This window comes from Meles meles, chromosome 2, assembly GCF_922984935.1.
Source record: "Meles meles chromosome 2, mMelMel3.1 paternal haplotype, whole genome shotgun sequence".
Taxonomy (NCBI): domain Eukaryota; kingdom Metazoa; phylum Chordata; class Mammalia; order Carnivora; family Mustelidae; genus Meles; species Meles meles.
In genome coordinates, this window is record NC_060067.1 from 12,714,176 (window position 1) to 12,729,821 (window position 15,646).

The 15,646-nt window shown below is 34.1% G+C and overlaps 1 protein-coding gene across 4 annotated transcripts in view; it reads right to left on the minus strand.

Moving 5' to 3' along the window:
- YTHDC1 (YTH domain containing 1) overlaps positions 1–15,646 on the minus strand; it is a 37,494-nt gene that overhangs the window by 15,225 nt on the left and 6,623 nt on the right. For 2 of the 4 annotated variants that reach the window (XM_045996847.1, XM_045996843.1), the window contains exons 2-9: positions 11,589–11,690; positions 10,904–11,232; positions 10,352–10,784; positions 5,351–5,440; positions 4,826–4,879; positions 4,173–4,267; positions 2,375–2,483; positions 2,175–2,292 (exon numbers count right to left, since the gene is read on the minus strand). In XM_045996847.1, coding sequence (XP_045852803.1) covers positions 2,175–2,292; positions 2,375–2,483; positions 4,173–4,267; positions 4,826–4,879; positions 5,351–5,440; positions 10,352–10,784; positions 10,904–11,232; positions 11,589–11,690 — 1,330 coding nt within the window. The remainder of the gene's footprint in view (positions 1–2,174; positions 2,293–2,374; positions 2,484–4,172; positions 4,268–4,825; positions 4,880–5,350; positions 5,441–10,351; positions 10,785–10,903; positions 11,233–11,588; positions 11,691–15,646) is intronic. The other 2 variants (XM_045996855.1, XM_045996850.1) reach the window with 1 other exon arrangement.

Consider the following 15,646-nt stretch of genomic DNA (forward strand, 5'->3'; position numbering starts at 1 on the left):
TCGGGCTCTCTGCTCTGCAGGGAGCCTGCTTCCTCCTCTCTCTCTGCCTGCCTCTCTGCCTACTTGTGACCTCTCTCTCTGTCAAATAAATAAATAAAATCTTTAAAAAAAAAAAAAAAAGAATTTGGAAGCAACGGCCAAAACAAAATATGCTGCAACAAGTTTAAAACTAAGTAATTATTTTGTCTCTTAATACTAGGACATCATCATTTCCAAATATTTTCCAGTAACACCAACGTTTCTAATCATAAAACCATAAACTAACAAACTTCTTGGGCCTTTACAGTTATAGTCATCCAAATAATTAAATAAATAAATAAGTCAGTCTATCTGCTAAGAAATAGTAAGCGCCCTGTTTTCTCTATGAAGTGCCTCCAGATTTTTAAATATTTTAATTTGATTATAAATTAAGTATAACTTAATTACAACCTTAATTTCTAAACAAGCATAAATTTGTATTTAAAAACCCTGGATGCAATGGGAGTAAGGGAGTATCACCTACAGTCTCACTACCCTAACACCGCCTTCCAACATAATACACACTCTGTTATGTTTTCCCATGTTGTTACATAGATAATTACTCCTGCATACTACATTTAAGTGACAAACCATTATTTACTTAATGATTTTCTATATGGAAGAATTTAGATTGCTTCCAATTTTTCCCTATAGAGATTACTGATGGAATGAGGAATAATGATGTATTTTCATGCAGACAGCTTTTTGCTACAGTACCAACAATCAACCTAATGCACTAATTTTAACTATACTGTTGTCCATATAACTTCAGAGTTCTTTGCTGTCCCATAAATAAAAGTTTAACTGCTCAGGCTGGCCAATATTACTGTTCATTTTTGTCTTCTGTTCTCTTTATTATCTGCTTCATAAAAAAAAGGTAGCTCCCTCTCCCCCACACACATAGGCCCCACCCTCCCACCTCCTCAGCCCATTTGTGTTTCCATGCTCTTCCTTCTGCTAGTTTGCCTTCCAGAACATGAACAGTACTTTTCATTCTTATTATTCTTATTCAATTCCTCCATTTCTATCAAAATCTAACACCTAGGCTCACTTTAACTTAAAAAAAAAAAATACATACGGTCTGTTTTGGGTAAATTTTTTTAACTGAAATTAATTTTATAGGCAACAGATGTGTGCATGTCATATAAAACTCACTCACATAATTAGCTTTTTATGTTAAAATAACTTTCCAGGATGTAACTGTCCATGCCCAAAGTGCCATGTCAGCAAGCTGAAGCTTAGATTTAACTTTTGTATCCCTCTAGGTGCTCAGTTTGACCAGAAATGCAGTATATCCAGTCTGCCAATCCCCAAACACCACAACACCTCGATTCGGGCTTTCTCATCCCAAACAAGGTTGACAACATAGCCCTATCCAAAGATTTTCTATTTGGCTCTTTCTTGTTCTTTATTCTTTATCCTATAAAAGCTTCCTGCCTTCTGCCCCATTCTGTAGTTCTCCACAGGACACTGACCATTTCATGAAGTGTTAAATAAAGTTTTATCATCTGAATTTACTTCTTTAATCATTTTTTAACAACGCACAATCATTCAGTAAGAACATAAAAACATGGTGATAACCCAGTGCTCAAAACGAATCTATTTTTCTAATAAACATACTTAATCTTAATTATATCAATTTCAAAACATCATAATACCAACTAAACATGACTTGCTAACTTCCTTAAGTAACAGCTGTTCACAACTTAGTCACCTCCAAAATGTTAGCCAAGTTAAAGAGTGACTACTAATTTCCTATTCCAGTTACTAAATGACATATTAAATCACTAAAATCATATAGATCCAGGTAACATTTCAAGCAATTGTCTAACTCATGACAAACTAATTACTTAACTGTATTACTAATAGAGAGAACAAATGAAATACATAAAGCTCTTAACTAAATAAACCTTTGCCCTTTACATCCTGTATTTATGAAGACAGTAAGACAAGCAAAACATATTGATGTTATTTTCACTTTAACACTGCTAAAGTTTTTTGCATCCAAATCAGCCTACGAATGAAGCCAAAAAAAAATAATAATAATAATCACAAAGAATTAAAACTAAACAACTGTAGAGTTTTAACATGATTCCCAACTACTACCCCATTTAAAACAAGGGCAATTTTATTATCTCCACTAATGTGTAATTTACCTGCAAATCCAGTCAATTTTAAAAACTCCTCCCAACATTTTAGCATTCATTCCTGCTGGCAGCACCCAATGTATAGGAGATCCTCCATGATGAGATTCTGAAGAAAGTCTTGCAAATCCTAAGGGAATCAAATCACAACATAAAATATAGATGCTAATATAAATGATGTTTTTATATATCTAAATTATTTTTATCCTTACCTTGAAATTTTCCACTCTCTCTAACAGAAAATATTAATATAACACTCCTTGCAGATCTGAATGCAGCATTTAATTTCTTCTCATTTACAGGCAGCGTGGACCAAACACCCTACACAAATGATACAGAGATCAGACAGAAATTAATGCAAATCTTTCATCTTTGCAACTATATTTGCAAAAGACCAAGGCTACTGATAACTGTTATACTTTAAATTCAAGTAAGCTATAATGAAGAAGGGTCTTATTCAACCACTGTCAAAATAATGTACCAATTTATTAAAAACTCAGGAAAAACATGGAGAAAATCCCAACCTCAACAAAATCATTAAAGCAACTAGAAACACCTTGGGGTGGGGGAGGATATAAAATCTTATGGGCTAGAATTCTACATAATAGAAACAATCACCTACAATTATTTTAATATCACAACTATTTACTGTGGTAAATACATGTTGTTTAAGGGTGAATTATAATATGTACATTTTTCTCCTTAAAAACCTGCTTAACCAAAATAATTAAAATACTGTATTATTAAATCCATCAGTGAAGAATCTGTCCAGTTCCTAGCAATTTTTTTTCTATTTAAGTTCAAATTTTTATGCATTAATAGTTTGACTAAAGAGAAATGTGTTGCACATAAAGGCAGAACAGAGTTACTAATCTGTAAAGCATTTTAATCTATTACCTGTTTGTGAAAAGATTAGAAGGAACAGCATGGTAAAGTAAGGCAGAAGCTCTAATTCAGTTCAATCTGCTCATACAAATGATCTCACTCATACTAAGTGCTTAATTACTTCTGCCTAAACTCACTCTAGCAGAGGAACAGAATAAACTTCCACTACGTAGCTATTTGGCATATAGCTTCCATTTATAAAGTTTGATGGGTAATCATTAATGTGAGAAATATTAAGATATGAACATTGACAAAAAATATGGTTCGAAAAATTAACTTTCTAAAGATCAATAGAAGCTATAATGACTCATCTTAAACCAAGAAAAGAAAAATTTTAAATGGTGTAACAGATGTATTTTTGTAGCAAAAACAAACAGAAAATTAGTATTTTTCAACATCCTACAGCAACGGGACATATCATTTTTGTAAATCCTTGGGTGGGCCTTTAAGCTAACTTTTTCTTCTAAATTCAAGCGATGTTACTGGTAAAAATAAACTCTCCGTAAAAGAATGATTTCTTCTCAAGATCTCAAGGTGTAAAACCAGCATCAATATAAAACAAAAAATGGTTAATTACAGAGACATTTAAAGAAGTGTTAGTACAGTAAGTTAGCAACTGAATACAGAAACATAAAAATCAAAGGAAACATTCTTTTACGGTACAAAGTATAAAAAAATATATTCTTCAGTATCACATATTTTGACTTCTAAAATCATCTTTAAAAGACTCAAATTACTATTAGGTTGCCTAATCAGCTACAAAGCAGACCCTCAATGGCCACGGGACTACGGATCTTTTTTTTTTTTTTTTTTTTTTAATATTTATTTATTTATTTATTTGACAGAGAGAGAGATCACAAGTAGAGAGGCAGGCAGAGAGAGAGAGAGGGAAGCAGGCTCCCTGCTGAGCAGAGAGCCGGATGCGGGACTCGATCCCAGGACCCCGGGATCATGACCTGAGCCGAAGGCAGCGGCTTAACCCACTGAGCCACCCAGGCGCCCCGGGACTACGGATCTTTAAAGCTTTAATGAAAATCAGAGTACACTACTCAAGATACTCAAAGTCCACCTTCCCATTTAAAATTTTCAAGATTGGGATAGTTTCAACAGAACTGATGCTAATACCTTAGCTTTGGCAAGAGACACATTCTCATGGTTGTTACTCTTTATGAGAAAAAATCTTGCATCCTGTAGGACATATTTGAGTTTACTGGTTTGATCTGGAAAAAAAAATAAAATAAAATCCAAACTGATTAACTGGAGGCCATTATTACAGAGGTGTAAGCTGTACTGAAATTAGCCCTCCACAACCCAGCTAAACTTTGAGAATTCATCATTACCCATTTGACCTGGAAGGCTAAGCCACAACACATAATAGAGCAAAGCTAAGAAAAGACACCAGCACTCTGCAAGAAGTTAAACCTAGTGATGTTCCGATATATCAGATTCATATTTAAGTATGAAAACAGCTACAAATTTTATAGATATCTTTTATCAGATTATTCATTTTAATAGACCATTATGCTATTAAGTATATATATACCATCCACTGAGTCCAAAACTATAAAATACCTTGAAACGTTTGCTATTGTTCTAAAAGATATGGAGTTAAGAAGTAAAAATGGAGTTGTCTCTTTGTAAGACTACCTTATTATTTTCTTCAATGTAATATATCAGAACATTACTACATTAAAACCAACCATTAATGGAGAACTAATAAGGCAAAATAATGACTTTATGCAGCATGCAATGAAAACAATTTCAAATTTAAATGATACCTTTTCGGACAGCACGAACGGAAGATGATAATTTCTCATGCTTCTTTTCTGAACCTGTATTTAGCCAAAGTACATTTGTTCAGATTGAGCTTTAATAGAGATAAGACAAAATTTCTACAGTCTTGTCACATAAAGTTCTCATTCAAGACAAATTATTCTTCCTGGCGCACCCACACACACAAAAAAAATACTTCTCAATGTGTACGAGTGTTTCATTTTTGGGGTTGTTTGGATTTTTTAAAAATACGTATATTTGAACAGTTTCCCACTCAGAAAACTAGTCACTGAATCATCATCTTCCAAGAAAAAAAAAAAAAGTGAAATTCCACTTAAGCAGTAACAGAACAGGATTAAAATAATAAGAAAAAGCTTAGTTTCCTCTAGAATTATTACACTGAACATGCCAAAAATCAATAGTAATGAACATCAACAAGTTCACACTAAACTACAGCCTCCACACTTTCTATAGCAAGTTACATTAGAATCAGTCAGATATGACCACAAATAAAAGTAAAATGAGGATACCTGCATATGACTCTGATGCAGAGCTTCCACTTCTATCAAAAACAATCGGAGAGATGCCTCTAGCTCTCTTCCTTTCCTTCTTTTTCTCATCTAAAAGGAATTCAAACAAGATTTTTTAAAACATTACAATATAGGTGCAGGTACTCGAATAAGAAACATCATTTGCCTGGGTTTTGCACAATCACGAAGTACTAGTCATCGCTAATCTCTCTCCTGACCTCTCAGTTTCCTCAGAAGGTGTTCCATTTTAAAGACACTGTTCAAAAAACAGAAACATGTTGCTTCTCCCACCAACTTCAATCAAATTAAAAACACACGGCCATAACTGAGAACTACTTATCCTATACATAAAAGTAGTCTTGAATAAAGTTTTCCAAGAAGGGGAAAAAATCTGCCAAGTAAACCAACTTTTATCTCAGTCAAATATACTGTCTCTTTCTATGTACCAGGTACCACTGTTCTAAGTCCTCTCTCTAAAAAGTATACTATCATTCTTCATTACGATTCCAACTCTGATTCTTAGATGTCTGACAAACCCCAGAACCCAAAGCTTTTCAACTGTTTTAAAAAAAAGAATACACTAGTGATTCCTTTTCTGGTTGCCACTGCTTTTGTGTCTTTAATTCCATTCTTCATGATCATTTCCCTCTTGGATTCCTGTTGTTCTTTGAAATTCAATTTAAAATTTATTCCTAAAATGTTACTGATAGCCTATGTATTTATAGCCTATGTATTTCTACTAAAAAGCTGAGAATCTTTAGTAGACAGAAGAGGTTTGCATTACCTGTTTATTTAAGAACAATTTCAAGCTTAATTTCGAACTTTATAAGCATATAAACAAACACCTAAAATGGAATTAGGCTCTCCTGTTTCTATTGGCATTTTAATCATACCACTGTAAGTTCTTTTACTTTTCAGCTACAAGAAGAAATATGGAAAAAAAAAACGCACATATTTTTATAAAAATGGCAGAAAGCTGAAAAAAAGATCCTGCATACAATTTTCTATTATGACTATAGATGTTACCTATTTAAAGATTTAGCTAAATTATCTCCCTAATCCTTATAACAAGCTCATGAAATACTTAAAGCCATTGTTCTCATTTACAGAAAAGAGGAGTGGTTAGGCAACTTAGCCAGGGTCCCACATTTCCTGGATGGCAGAACCTTGTTTCAAATGCAAGTCCTCTAGCTTGAAAGTATAAGCCCTGAGTTCTTTTCTTACTGAGCAAATAGAAAAGGCATTTTCCTACTATTCCTGAAGGGGGATTCCAGGTCTAACTAGTTTGAAGATGGAAAATTCCAAGGACATTCTTGAGTTCCTTTTCTTTTACTTTTTTTTTACTTTTTTTTTTTTTTTTTTTAACATCTTCCCCTTTATTATGTACTGCTGTTTCTCCAAAAAGACCTAAGCAGCTTGTAAGTGATGCCGGTTTTCCTAACACAGGACTGAAAGAGAAGAGCAGGGAAGCACGTACTGGCACAATTACAAAGCCAAGCCCATTTAAAGCTAGCAGCCATGGTATCTCAAATAACCAACTATAACATATTTCCAGAAAAGCATTTATTTCCAGGCTCACTTACTTTGACTGATACTTGAACTTTCAAAAGTTTTTTTTTTTGTTTTTTTTTTTATTAAATATTTTGTTTGTTTATTTCAGAGAGCAAGAGAGATCACAGAGGGAGAAGAAGCAGACTCCCTGCCGAACAGGGAGCTGGACACAGGGCTCAACCCCAGGATCCCGAGATCATGACCTGAGCTGAAGGCAGACGCTTAACCAACTGAGCCACCTAGGCATCCCTGAACTTTGAAAAGTTTCAAGAATTCTCTCCCTCAGGGTCAACTATAAGATTTCAAGTGAATAGACTGAAGCCTTTTGGTATAAAATGACTTAAACCTCACCCAAATAGATGAGAAATAGGTTTTGTCATATCCTAAATCTTTCTCATACTTGTATTTTGTTCACTGACTACGTGTTCATATAGTGCCTACCACTCAGCAGAAATACAATCCAGTGAGAGGGCCTAAGTAGCTCAGTCATTAAGTGTCTGCCTTTGGCTCAGGTCATGATCCCAGAGTCCTGGGATCCAGTTCCACGTTGGGTTCTGCTCAGCGGGAAGCCTGCTTCTCCCTCTCCCTCTGCCTGCCTCTCTGTCTACTTGTGATCTCTCTCTGTCAAATAAATAAATAAAATCTTAAAAAAAAAAAAATACAATCCAGTCAATCAATAAGTATGACATTCACCAAGATTAAAAATACAACCTTGTTAAATACTTTATTTAAAAATTCTAGCATGTCTATCATTTTTTCTCTTGGAATACATAGGAGTCTAAGCATTATGAGCTGATCACTAGTAATACACCTTCTGCTGATAATTAAGAACAATATTTGATAAAGTACTAAAGATCTCTCACTAACATGAGATAGAAAAAAAAAAGCAAAATTAAGATCTTGTCCAACTGTTCTGTTGTTTTTTTTTTTTTTAAGAGAAAACTTCAACTTTTAAAATAAATACCATTAGAAATCTCCAAGGATTTTTTTCATGTTTTTTTTTTAAAATAAGTAACTCTTACTACTCTTAAGTTTATGATCTCCTCTCCTAACTACGATTCTCAGCTCAAAAGAACAATGAAAGTCATCTAACATAAACTTTTAATGACCACTAAAGTGTGCCACTTTTATAAATAAGTTACTGAAAATTCTGAAGAAAAAAAAAGAGGTAAAATAAACTAGAAACTAGAAAATTCATTAACACAGAAAGTAAACTGTGATCCCTTCTGTTTAAAAACAGACATCTCCCTGCAGTAACTAAATGGGTGGCTCAGTTAGTTAAGCGTTCAGCTCTTGATTTTGGTTCAGGTCATGATCTCAGGGTCATGAGATCTAGCCCTGAATTGTGCTCTACACTCAATAGTCTGCTGGAAACTCTTCCTCTACCCCTTACCTACTCTCAAGCGCTCATGCTCTATCTCAGACAAATCTTTAAAAAAAAAAAACAGATTATCTCCTAATTAAGGAGTTCCAAATCCACCCCCATTTTTCTTTCATAGATTTTTATGAAAAACTACTCCATAATGAAAAATAGTAACTTCCTGCACAATAAACATAGTCTCTAAATCATGTTCCATATAAGGGATCTTCCAAGGATAATCCAGTTTCCTTTAATGAGCAAAGTAAGAATTCCAGGTATCTCTTTTAAAGTAATAAATTCTCTAATAAATAGTTTTGATATATAGGTTCATGAAACTATTGGCTACGATTTAATCTGAAATGTCTCCTCCATAAAAATAGGAAGTATTATCAAGTACCTTGCTAAAGTATCAGCATCAGCTAGAAGCTTGTTAAAAATGTAGATTATTTTTAAGTCCTATCCATTTAAATAAATCTCTCTTCTTTGACTTAAACAAGACAAATAAGAAATATTGTTCCTAACACAGATACCAAAAAAAAGATTCCTAAAATAGAATTTCCCCTACCCCATGGATATTTAACACATTCATCACAGTAAGTAAACATTCATTCATATTGTGAAGGCAATTTTTGTTTTCTATCCATTACTGTAATTATAAAAGATATACAATCCCATCAGTTTGCAAAAAGTATGAAGTATGATGGGAAAGTACAATTAAAGATTCCACAAAGTTTGGGGTGCCTGGGTAGCTCAGTCGATTAAGCCTCTGCCTTAGGACTGGGTCATGATCCCAGGGTCCTGGGATTGAGCGCCCCATCAGGCTTCCTGCTCAAGGGGAGGTCTGCTTCTCTTTCACCCTCTCCCTCTGCTCCCACCCCATCTGTGCTCTCTTGATTTCTAAAAAATAAAATCTTAAAAAAAAAAAAAAAAAGATTCCACAAAGTTTTTTAATCAAACTCAACTACTCATCTACTCATTTTAGCTCTTTAACCCCTTTTAAAATCCTCTCTAAACTCCCAAACTAGAACTGCAGTGAGCAAAATGTTGAAGGCACTTTAGTTACCAATCTCTAAAAAAAACAAAAAATAGCTGGCCATTTGTTCTATCACCTATACAATTTTAAGAATATGATTTACTAACAATGTACTATAAAAATGATGAAATTTTATAATGAAGTGATAATGATCCTATATAACAGAACTTTATCTATCTTACTATTCCAACATTTAGTTTATTTAGAAGACACAGTAGATCTGGCTACATCCAGACAGAAGACAGCCATGACAGCATGCATAACCATCATAAAATGGCAAGGGATCTTTTAAGGACCCTGACCTCTCCTTGCTGTACACTATCAAATTCCCCTCAAAAGAGGGTCTCCACCCTTAGCCTAATGACTGCAACTACCTAGCATTACTACATTTACATCTCGTAGATCAGACAGGGATAAAATGGTAAGACATGTAGTACTGAAGGAATGACTCAAGAGAGCCCTTAACCAATCACCCCACGAGATTAAACTCTTATTTTCTACCTCTTGTACTTTCATACCGGCCTTTGGGAGGTCCTGCCCAAGTCAGTCAACCCACAAGTACAGAATTGGAAAAACAGTGTATACTCCCAAAAAAAAAAGTTGTTAAGATTTCTATTACCATATGTGATAGAAATCTAGAGTCATTTATTTAACATGGAAAAACTATAGTACCTAGTAGACAGGTTCCATATCAATATACTTTAAGTATACCAGATATTAATGTTTAAATAAGATGTTGGCTAGTATGAAAATCTAAGAATTTATAACATTAAAATCTGAAATAGATTTCCACACAGGGAAATAATCAAGACTTGTATTCATTTAGAATACAATCAATTTGAAGCTGGGAAACACATTTACTAAGACATATAAATCTCAAATGTATCTATATTACTCCAAGTACAAAACACAAGACAATCTTATTAACATCCCACATCTCAAAATATTTCATAATTCGATTTAAACATGTTCAGAAATAAATCTTTGTCTTTAAAAAAAAAAAAGTCTGTCTTTTTTTTAATTTAAAAGACAAACATATAAATACAAAAAGTAGTACCTGATCCATCTGTGCCTGAACCAGATCTGACAGATCCATCTGTGAAAGAAACAGATTCAGAATCAGAGTCGCTAGCTTCACTTCGAGTATCATAATCATTTCCCTCTTCCTTCTGGTCTCTCTCATCCTGTTCATATTCTTCTTCCTCCTCCTCCTCCTCTTCTTCCTCCTCCTCCTCCTCTTCCTCCTCTTCCTCCTCCTCCTCTTCTCCATCTTCATCCACTTCTTCATCTTCCTCTGCATCTTCTTCTACCTCTTCATCTTCCTCCACATCTTCCACCCCTTCCTCCTCATTCTCAGTGTTGTTGCCTTGCTCATCAGAAGAACCACTGCTGCCAGTCTCATGGTCAGAGCCATACTCTTCAGAGTTCACTTCTTCCTTAGAAGACTGGCTGGATCTGCTTGCACGTCTATCCACTTCAAGCCCAATTCTCTGATGTTTAAAGAAAAAGGGAATCAGCAGTCATTTAACAGAAAAGGTCAGAGTGAATAAACAGTTCTAAAGCCTCAAAAAGAACTGCTTTGTTTTACATCTGCAATAACATTTACTACCTCAGAATCATCTGGCGTAGGGGATTTGGTCCTCCTTTCAGGATCTCTTTTCCGGAGACAAGTTTTTTCAGGTTGACTCTTGTAAGGTTCTCTAGAAGCACTGCTTGACAAACGAATCTTTCGATCAGCTTCTAGACGCTTGCTTCTTTCAGATCTTTGATATTCCTCATTTTTATACTCTGCAACTGACTTTCCTTTCGTACTAACTATTCTTTTGTTATTGCTCGCAGATGAGCTCAGTGGCTTAGAAATCAACTGCCTTGAATGAACAGAAGGCTTCTGTCGCTTGATGTCAGTAGATTCCATTCGGTCACTTTTCCTTTTTGATCCTTAAAAATACAATTTAAAGAAAGCATATAAACGTATTCTAGGCATTTTATTTGTTTCACCCAAGATTAACAGATAATACATATCAAAGGCTCATTTCTTTAAAATGTCTTCTGAAATCTTAATCATAAAAAAAAAAGCTTGCAAATACTGGAATAAATTCAGGTATGAGATATTTCACGCATTTGAAAAAAATAGATCACTTTTATTCATAAAGAACTGGGTACCACAGTTTGTTATGACTATACTTTTGGTGTTTACAGACTCAAGGAATAAGAACAAATACAAAGTCACTTTCTTAATAAATTAAATCTCTATTGAAACTTATTTTAACAAAATTTTTTTTAAAATTACATACCCTTTTTCTCGTTTTTATCTTGTTCACTCTCTGGATTATACAGTTCATCATCCTGTTCTGGTACTTCAGTCAAAATATCATCAAGAACATTAAGTTCTCCATCTGAAAGCAAGAAAATTAAAAATAGGGAAAAATAATTACCATTAAAAATTTATCTTTGACTACTACACTGGGTCTATATACGTGATAACATAACCCTCAAAGATATTTTATTTCAAGATCAAGACACAAGACTAATTCTATAAAACCATACAAAGTAAAGGACATGATATAGACCTCTTGTCTACAAAGCCAGGAGTAGTATATACCCACCCCATAGGGTATAAAAGCATATATTGGAGTGCAAAAAGAAAATGTTAAGAATTTCTTTAACTGTATCTCATTTTCTAATTTCTTTTTTCTACTTGCTTTAAAATGTGCACAAAAAATTAGGACAGAAATACAAGTGTGTAACATCAACACAACTTACCAAGGATTGCGTACACCTCAAGATACTTAGTATAAAGAAAAAAAAAATTTACAATGGAGAAACATGACAGATTCCAACTTAACCACAGCCAAATCAATATCAAAGACCACCTGGCATGATGCACAACAATTCTGAGATATTCGGATGCAAAAATGCAAACTCTGAACCTTTATGTGAGAAGAATCAAATAAACTGAAATGAAGGGTCATGAACTACAAACAGTAAGAAATTACTCCAGATTAAAGGAGAATAAAAAGACATGGTAACTGAATAAGGCACATAACTGGGAAGCTATTAATAAGGTCTGTAGATTACAGTAAATGTCACTGTTAATTTCCTGAATTTTAATAGTACCATCAGTAAGTAAAAGTCCTAATTCTTAAACAAATACATATTTAAGTATTTAGGGACAAAGAAGTATCAAGTCTGCAACTGACAAATGGTTCAGGGAAAAAAGTGTGTCTTCATAGGCGTATGTCCACAGAGAAAGTTAGAGAAGACTGAATCCAAGAAAAACAATGTGGTGAAAAGTTAACATTTGTGGAATATGGTTGAAAGGTAAAAAAATCTTTTCTACTACTCTTACAGCTATTCTGTTCAAAAACATCAAAATAACATTAAAAGTAAAAAAAAAAAAAAAAAAAAAAAGTACTTCTGTCCTACACAGAAATCATTTAAGGATGCTGGTATAAACTATGAAATATGTTAACTTGTTCAGACAAGAGAACTGTTGACTATAATTGACACACTGAATGACGGTAAAAACCTGCAACTCAGTTTTCTCACTGTGTATCCTTACTCCCACCATATCCAACAGGACAAAATAAATTCTAGAAATACATGCCTATTTACTCTTTTAAATTGATTTTTATTATATGGGTGCCTGGGTGGCTCAGTCAATTAAATGTCTGCTTGTGGCTCAGGTCATGATCCCAGGGTCCTGGGATTGAGCCCCACATCGGGCTCCCTGCTCAGCAGGAAGTCTGCTTTTTCCTTCTCCTTCTCCCTCTGCCCCTGTTCATGCTCATGCTCTCCTGCTCACTCTCTCTCAAATAAAATCTTTTTTAAAAATTAAATAAATAATTTTTAAAATGTGCACTAAAGCTAATGATAAATGCTTTGAACATTATTAAGTATTCTGGTGTCAAAAATATCTTTCCAAATTTAAAGTATGGTGAAGAGAAATGTAAAGTCATGAACATTGATAAGATAGGATAATTTTATTTATGGCTCCAGCCAAAAAGCAAAGCCCACTCAAAATTATAACAAGAGCTATTAACCTGACCTGAGGTCTATAAACAGGATAAATAAGATTAAAATATCTTCACAGGTGGACAGAAATCAGGGACTGAAGAGAATTAAAATACTTGATGTAGGTATAAGAAAGACAGATTACACGGGATATGGAAAAAGTAATATCTCAGTATTGGGAATCAGACACAATTGCTATTTAAGAACACATCTTCTTCAGTGTTTGGAATTAAAGACAGTTGCTGCTTAAGAACATCCACGGGCATCTAGGTGGCTCAGTTCTCTGAGAGTCCCACCCGGTTTCAGCTCAGGTCATGACCTCATAGGTCACGGGATTGAGCCCTGTGTTGGACTCCAAGCTAAGCGTGTGTTCTTAAGAGATTCTCTCCCTCTGCTCCTCCCCAACAATGCATGCATGCTATCTGTCTCAAATAAATAAATCAATCTTAAAAGAAAAAAAAAAAAAAAAAAAGAACATTCCCTATACTGGAATGGCATATCAATTGATTTCTTTGGGTAGTTAACAGTATACTGGTTTTCTAAAATGAATATATATACTATATGGATTGTTTTTATTTTTACTTATAGCTCTCTAGTCAGTAAAAAAGTAGATCCAACAGATCTTCACAGAATCAACTACATTTCTGAGCCAAAATAAAAATTTAAAAAAAGCAAAAAAAAAAAAAACCCTATCACAATGAAGTAGGCAATTAATATAAGTAAACACAGTGCTACACAATCTTTTCATAAAATCACTAGCTCTATATACCAACCCAAAAGCCTAAACATTTACATGAAATTATATACTTTATATGTGCTAAATCTAACACAGAATGAAGCATTTGTGCAGGTTGATTTAAATCAATTTAAATTTCAGGCATGTTTAAATCATGGTTTCCCTATTTTTAAAAAAGGGTATTGTTTAAAAGAGCCTTAACAAATAATTGGATTAGTCAAATGTAGAGACTGGTTGCAGTTTTTTAAAAGCAGCTATGAAGTTTTAAGACAATAAATATTAAACAATGCTTACTTTTTTAACATTTTACCACTTTCACATATATCTCATATATACATATATGAAACACCTAAAGTATGTTTTATCATCCATTACTTCACAGATTTAAAAAAAAAAAAAAAAGGAGCTCAGAAGTACAAGCTGACCAAATTCATGTGTCTAGAAACAGATGGGTATAAGCCTACAAGTTCAGGTTTTCTAAATCTATAACTAAATTAGATGGGGAACATTTGAAAAACCTTTAAACAAAGTATAAGAGAAACAACAAAAATAGAAATTATAAAAAAGTCATGTGCACTAAATTTCAAATTAATGAACCAGAAAGCTCTGTATGACTGACATTATAGCATCTTGAAATTTACTTTAAGAACAAACACTACATCCTCACTTGATGTTCTATACATTTTTATCCATGTATTTCATGAGCTAAATAACCTACCTGTTTTTATCACAAAACTGGCGAACAAAAACCTGCAGAACAAATTCAGCCTATGACTTAATTTGACCGGCAAGGTAAGAATGGCTTCTGTATCTTAAAGACTGTGTTCAAAGCAGGGGGTGAGGGCGTGGAGAGGAGGGCACAGTGCAAAGAACATGTGGCAAACCCGTATGCGGCCCACAAAGCCTAAAATATTATTTACTATCTGACCCTTTACAAAGTTTGCCAACCCCTTATATGACATTTTAAAATTACTTTTCTCCATTACTGAAACCTCTCCTATCTTTACTGTAATATAATATACAGAAGATCTGGATTTGGAAAAAAATCCAGGTCTTCATTTAAGACCTAAGTTATCTTCAGGAAGGTCCCAGTCTGAGCTCCAGTGTCTTCACTTCTGATAAGAGGCATTGAGAATAAAAGTATCAGTGTTCGGGGAAAGGAACAGGAGCACAGTTATTTGAATCTCCTGATGAGTTTTTAACCTGTAAGCCTTTCCCTATCACTATCAAATTCTAATAAATCCTACCTGCCACGAACCTTGTGTTAATGACTAGGGTAGATGATACATTAAAATCTGGGGAACACAAAAATCCACTTTTTAAAAAAAATAAACAAATATATACATGCTCTAATATCTACTGCTATGTAATACGCCATCCCAAAACACAGTGGCTAAAACAATACAATAATTTATTATTACTGCTTATGGTTCTGGTGCTCAACGAAGCTCTCCTGCGGCTGCAGTCAGATGATGGGCAGGGCTAGAACCACCTAAAGGCTTGTTCATTCACCCATCTGGCTGGCACCTACACAGAGAAGACTCAATACAGCTGAGGCTTCTAGGGCATTTCTTTCTGTGGTCACTCTCTCATGGCAGCTTC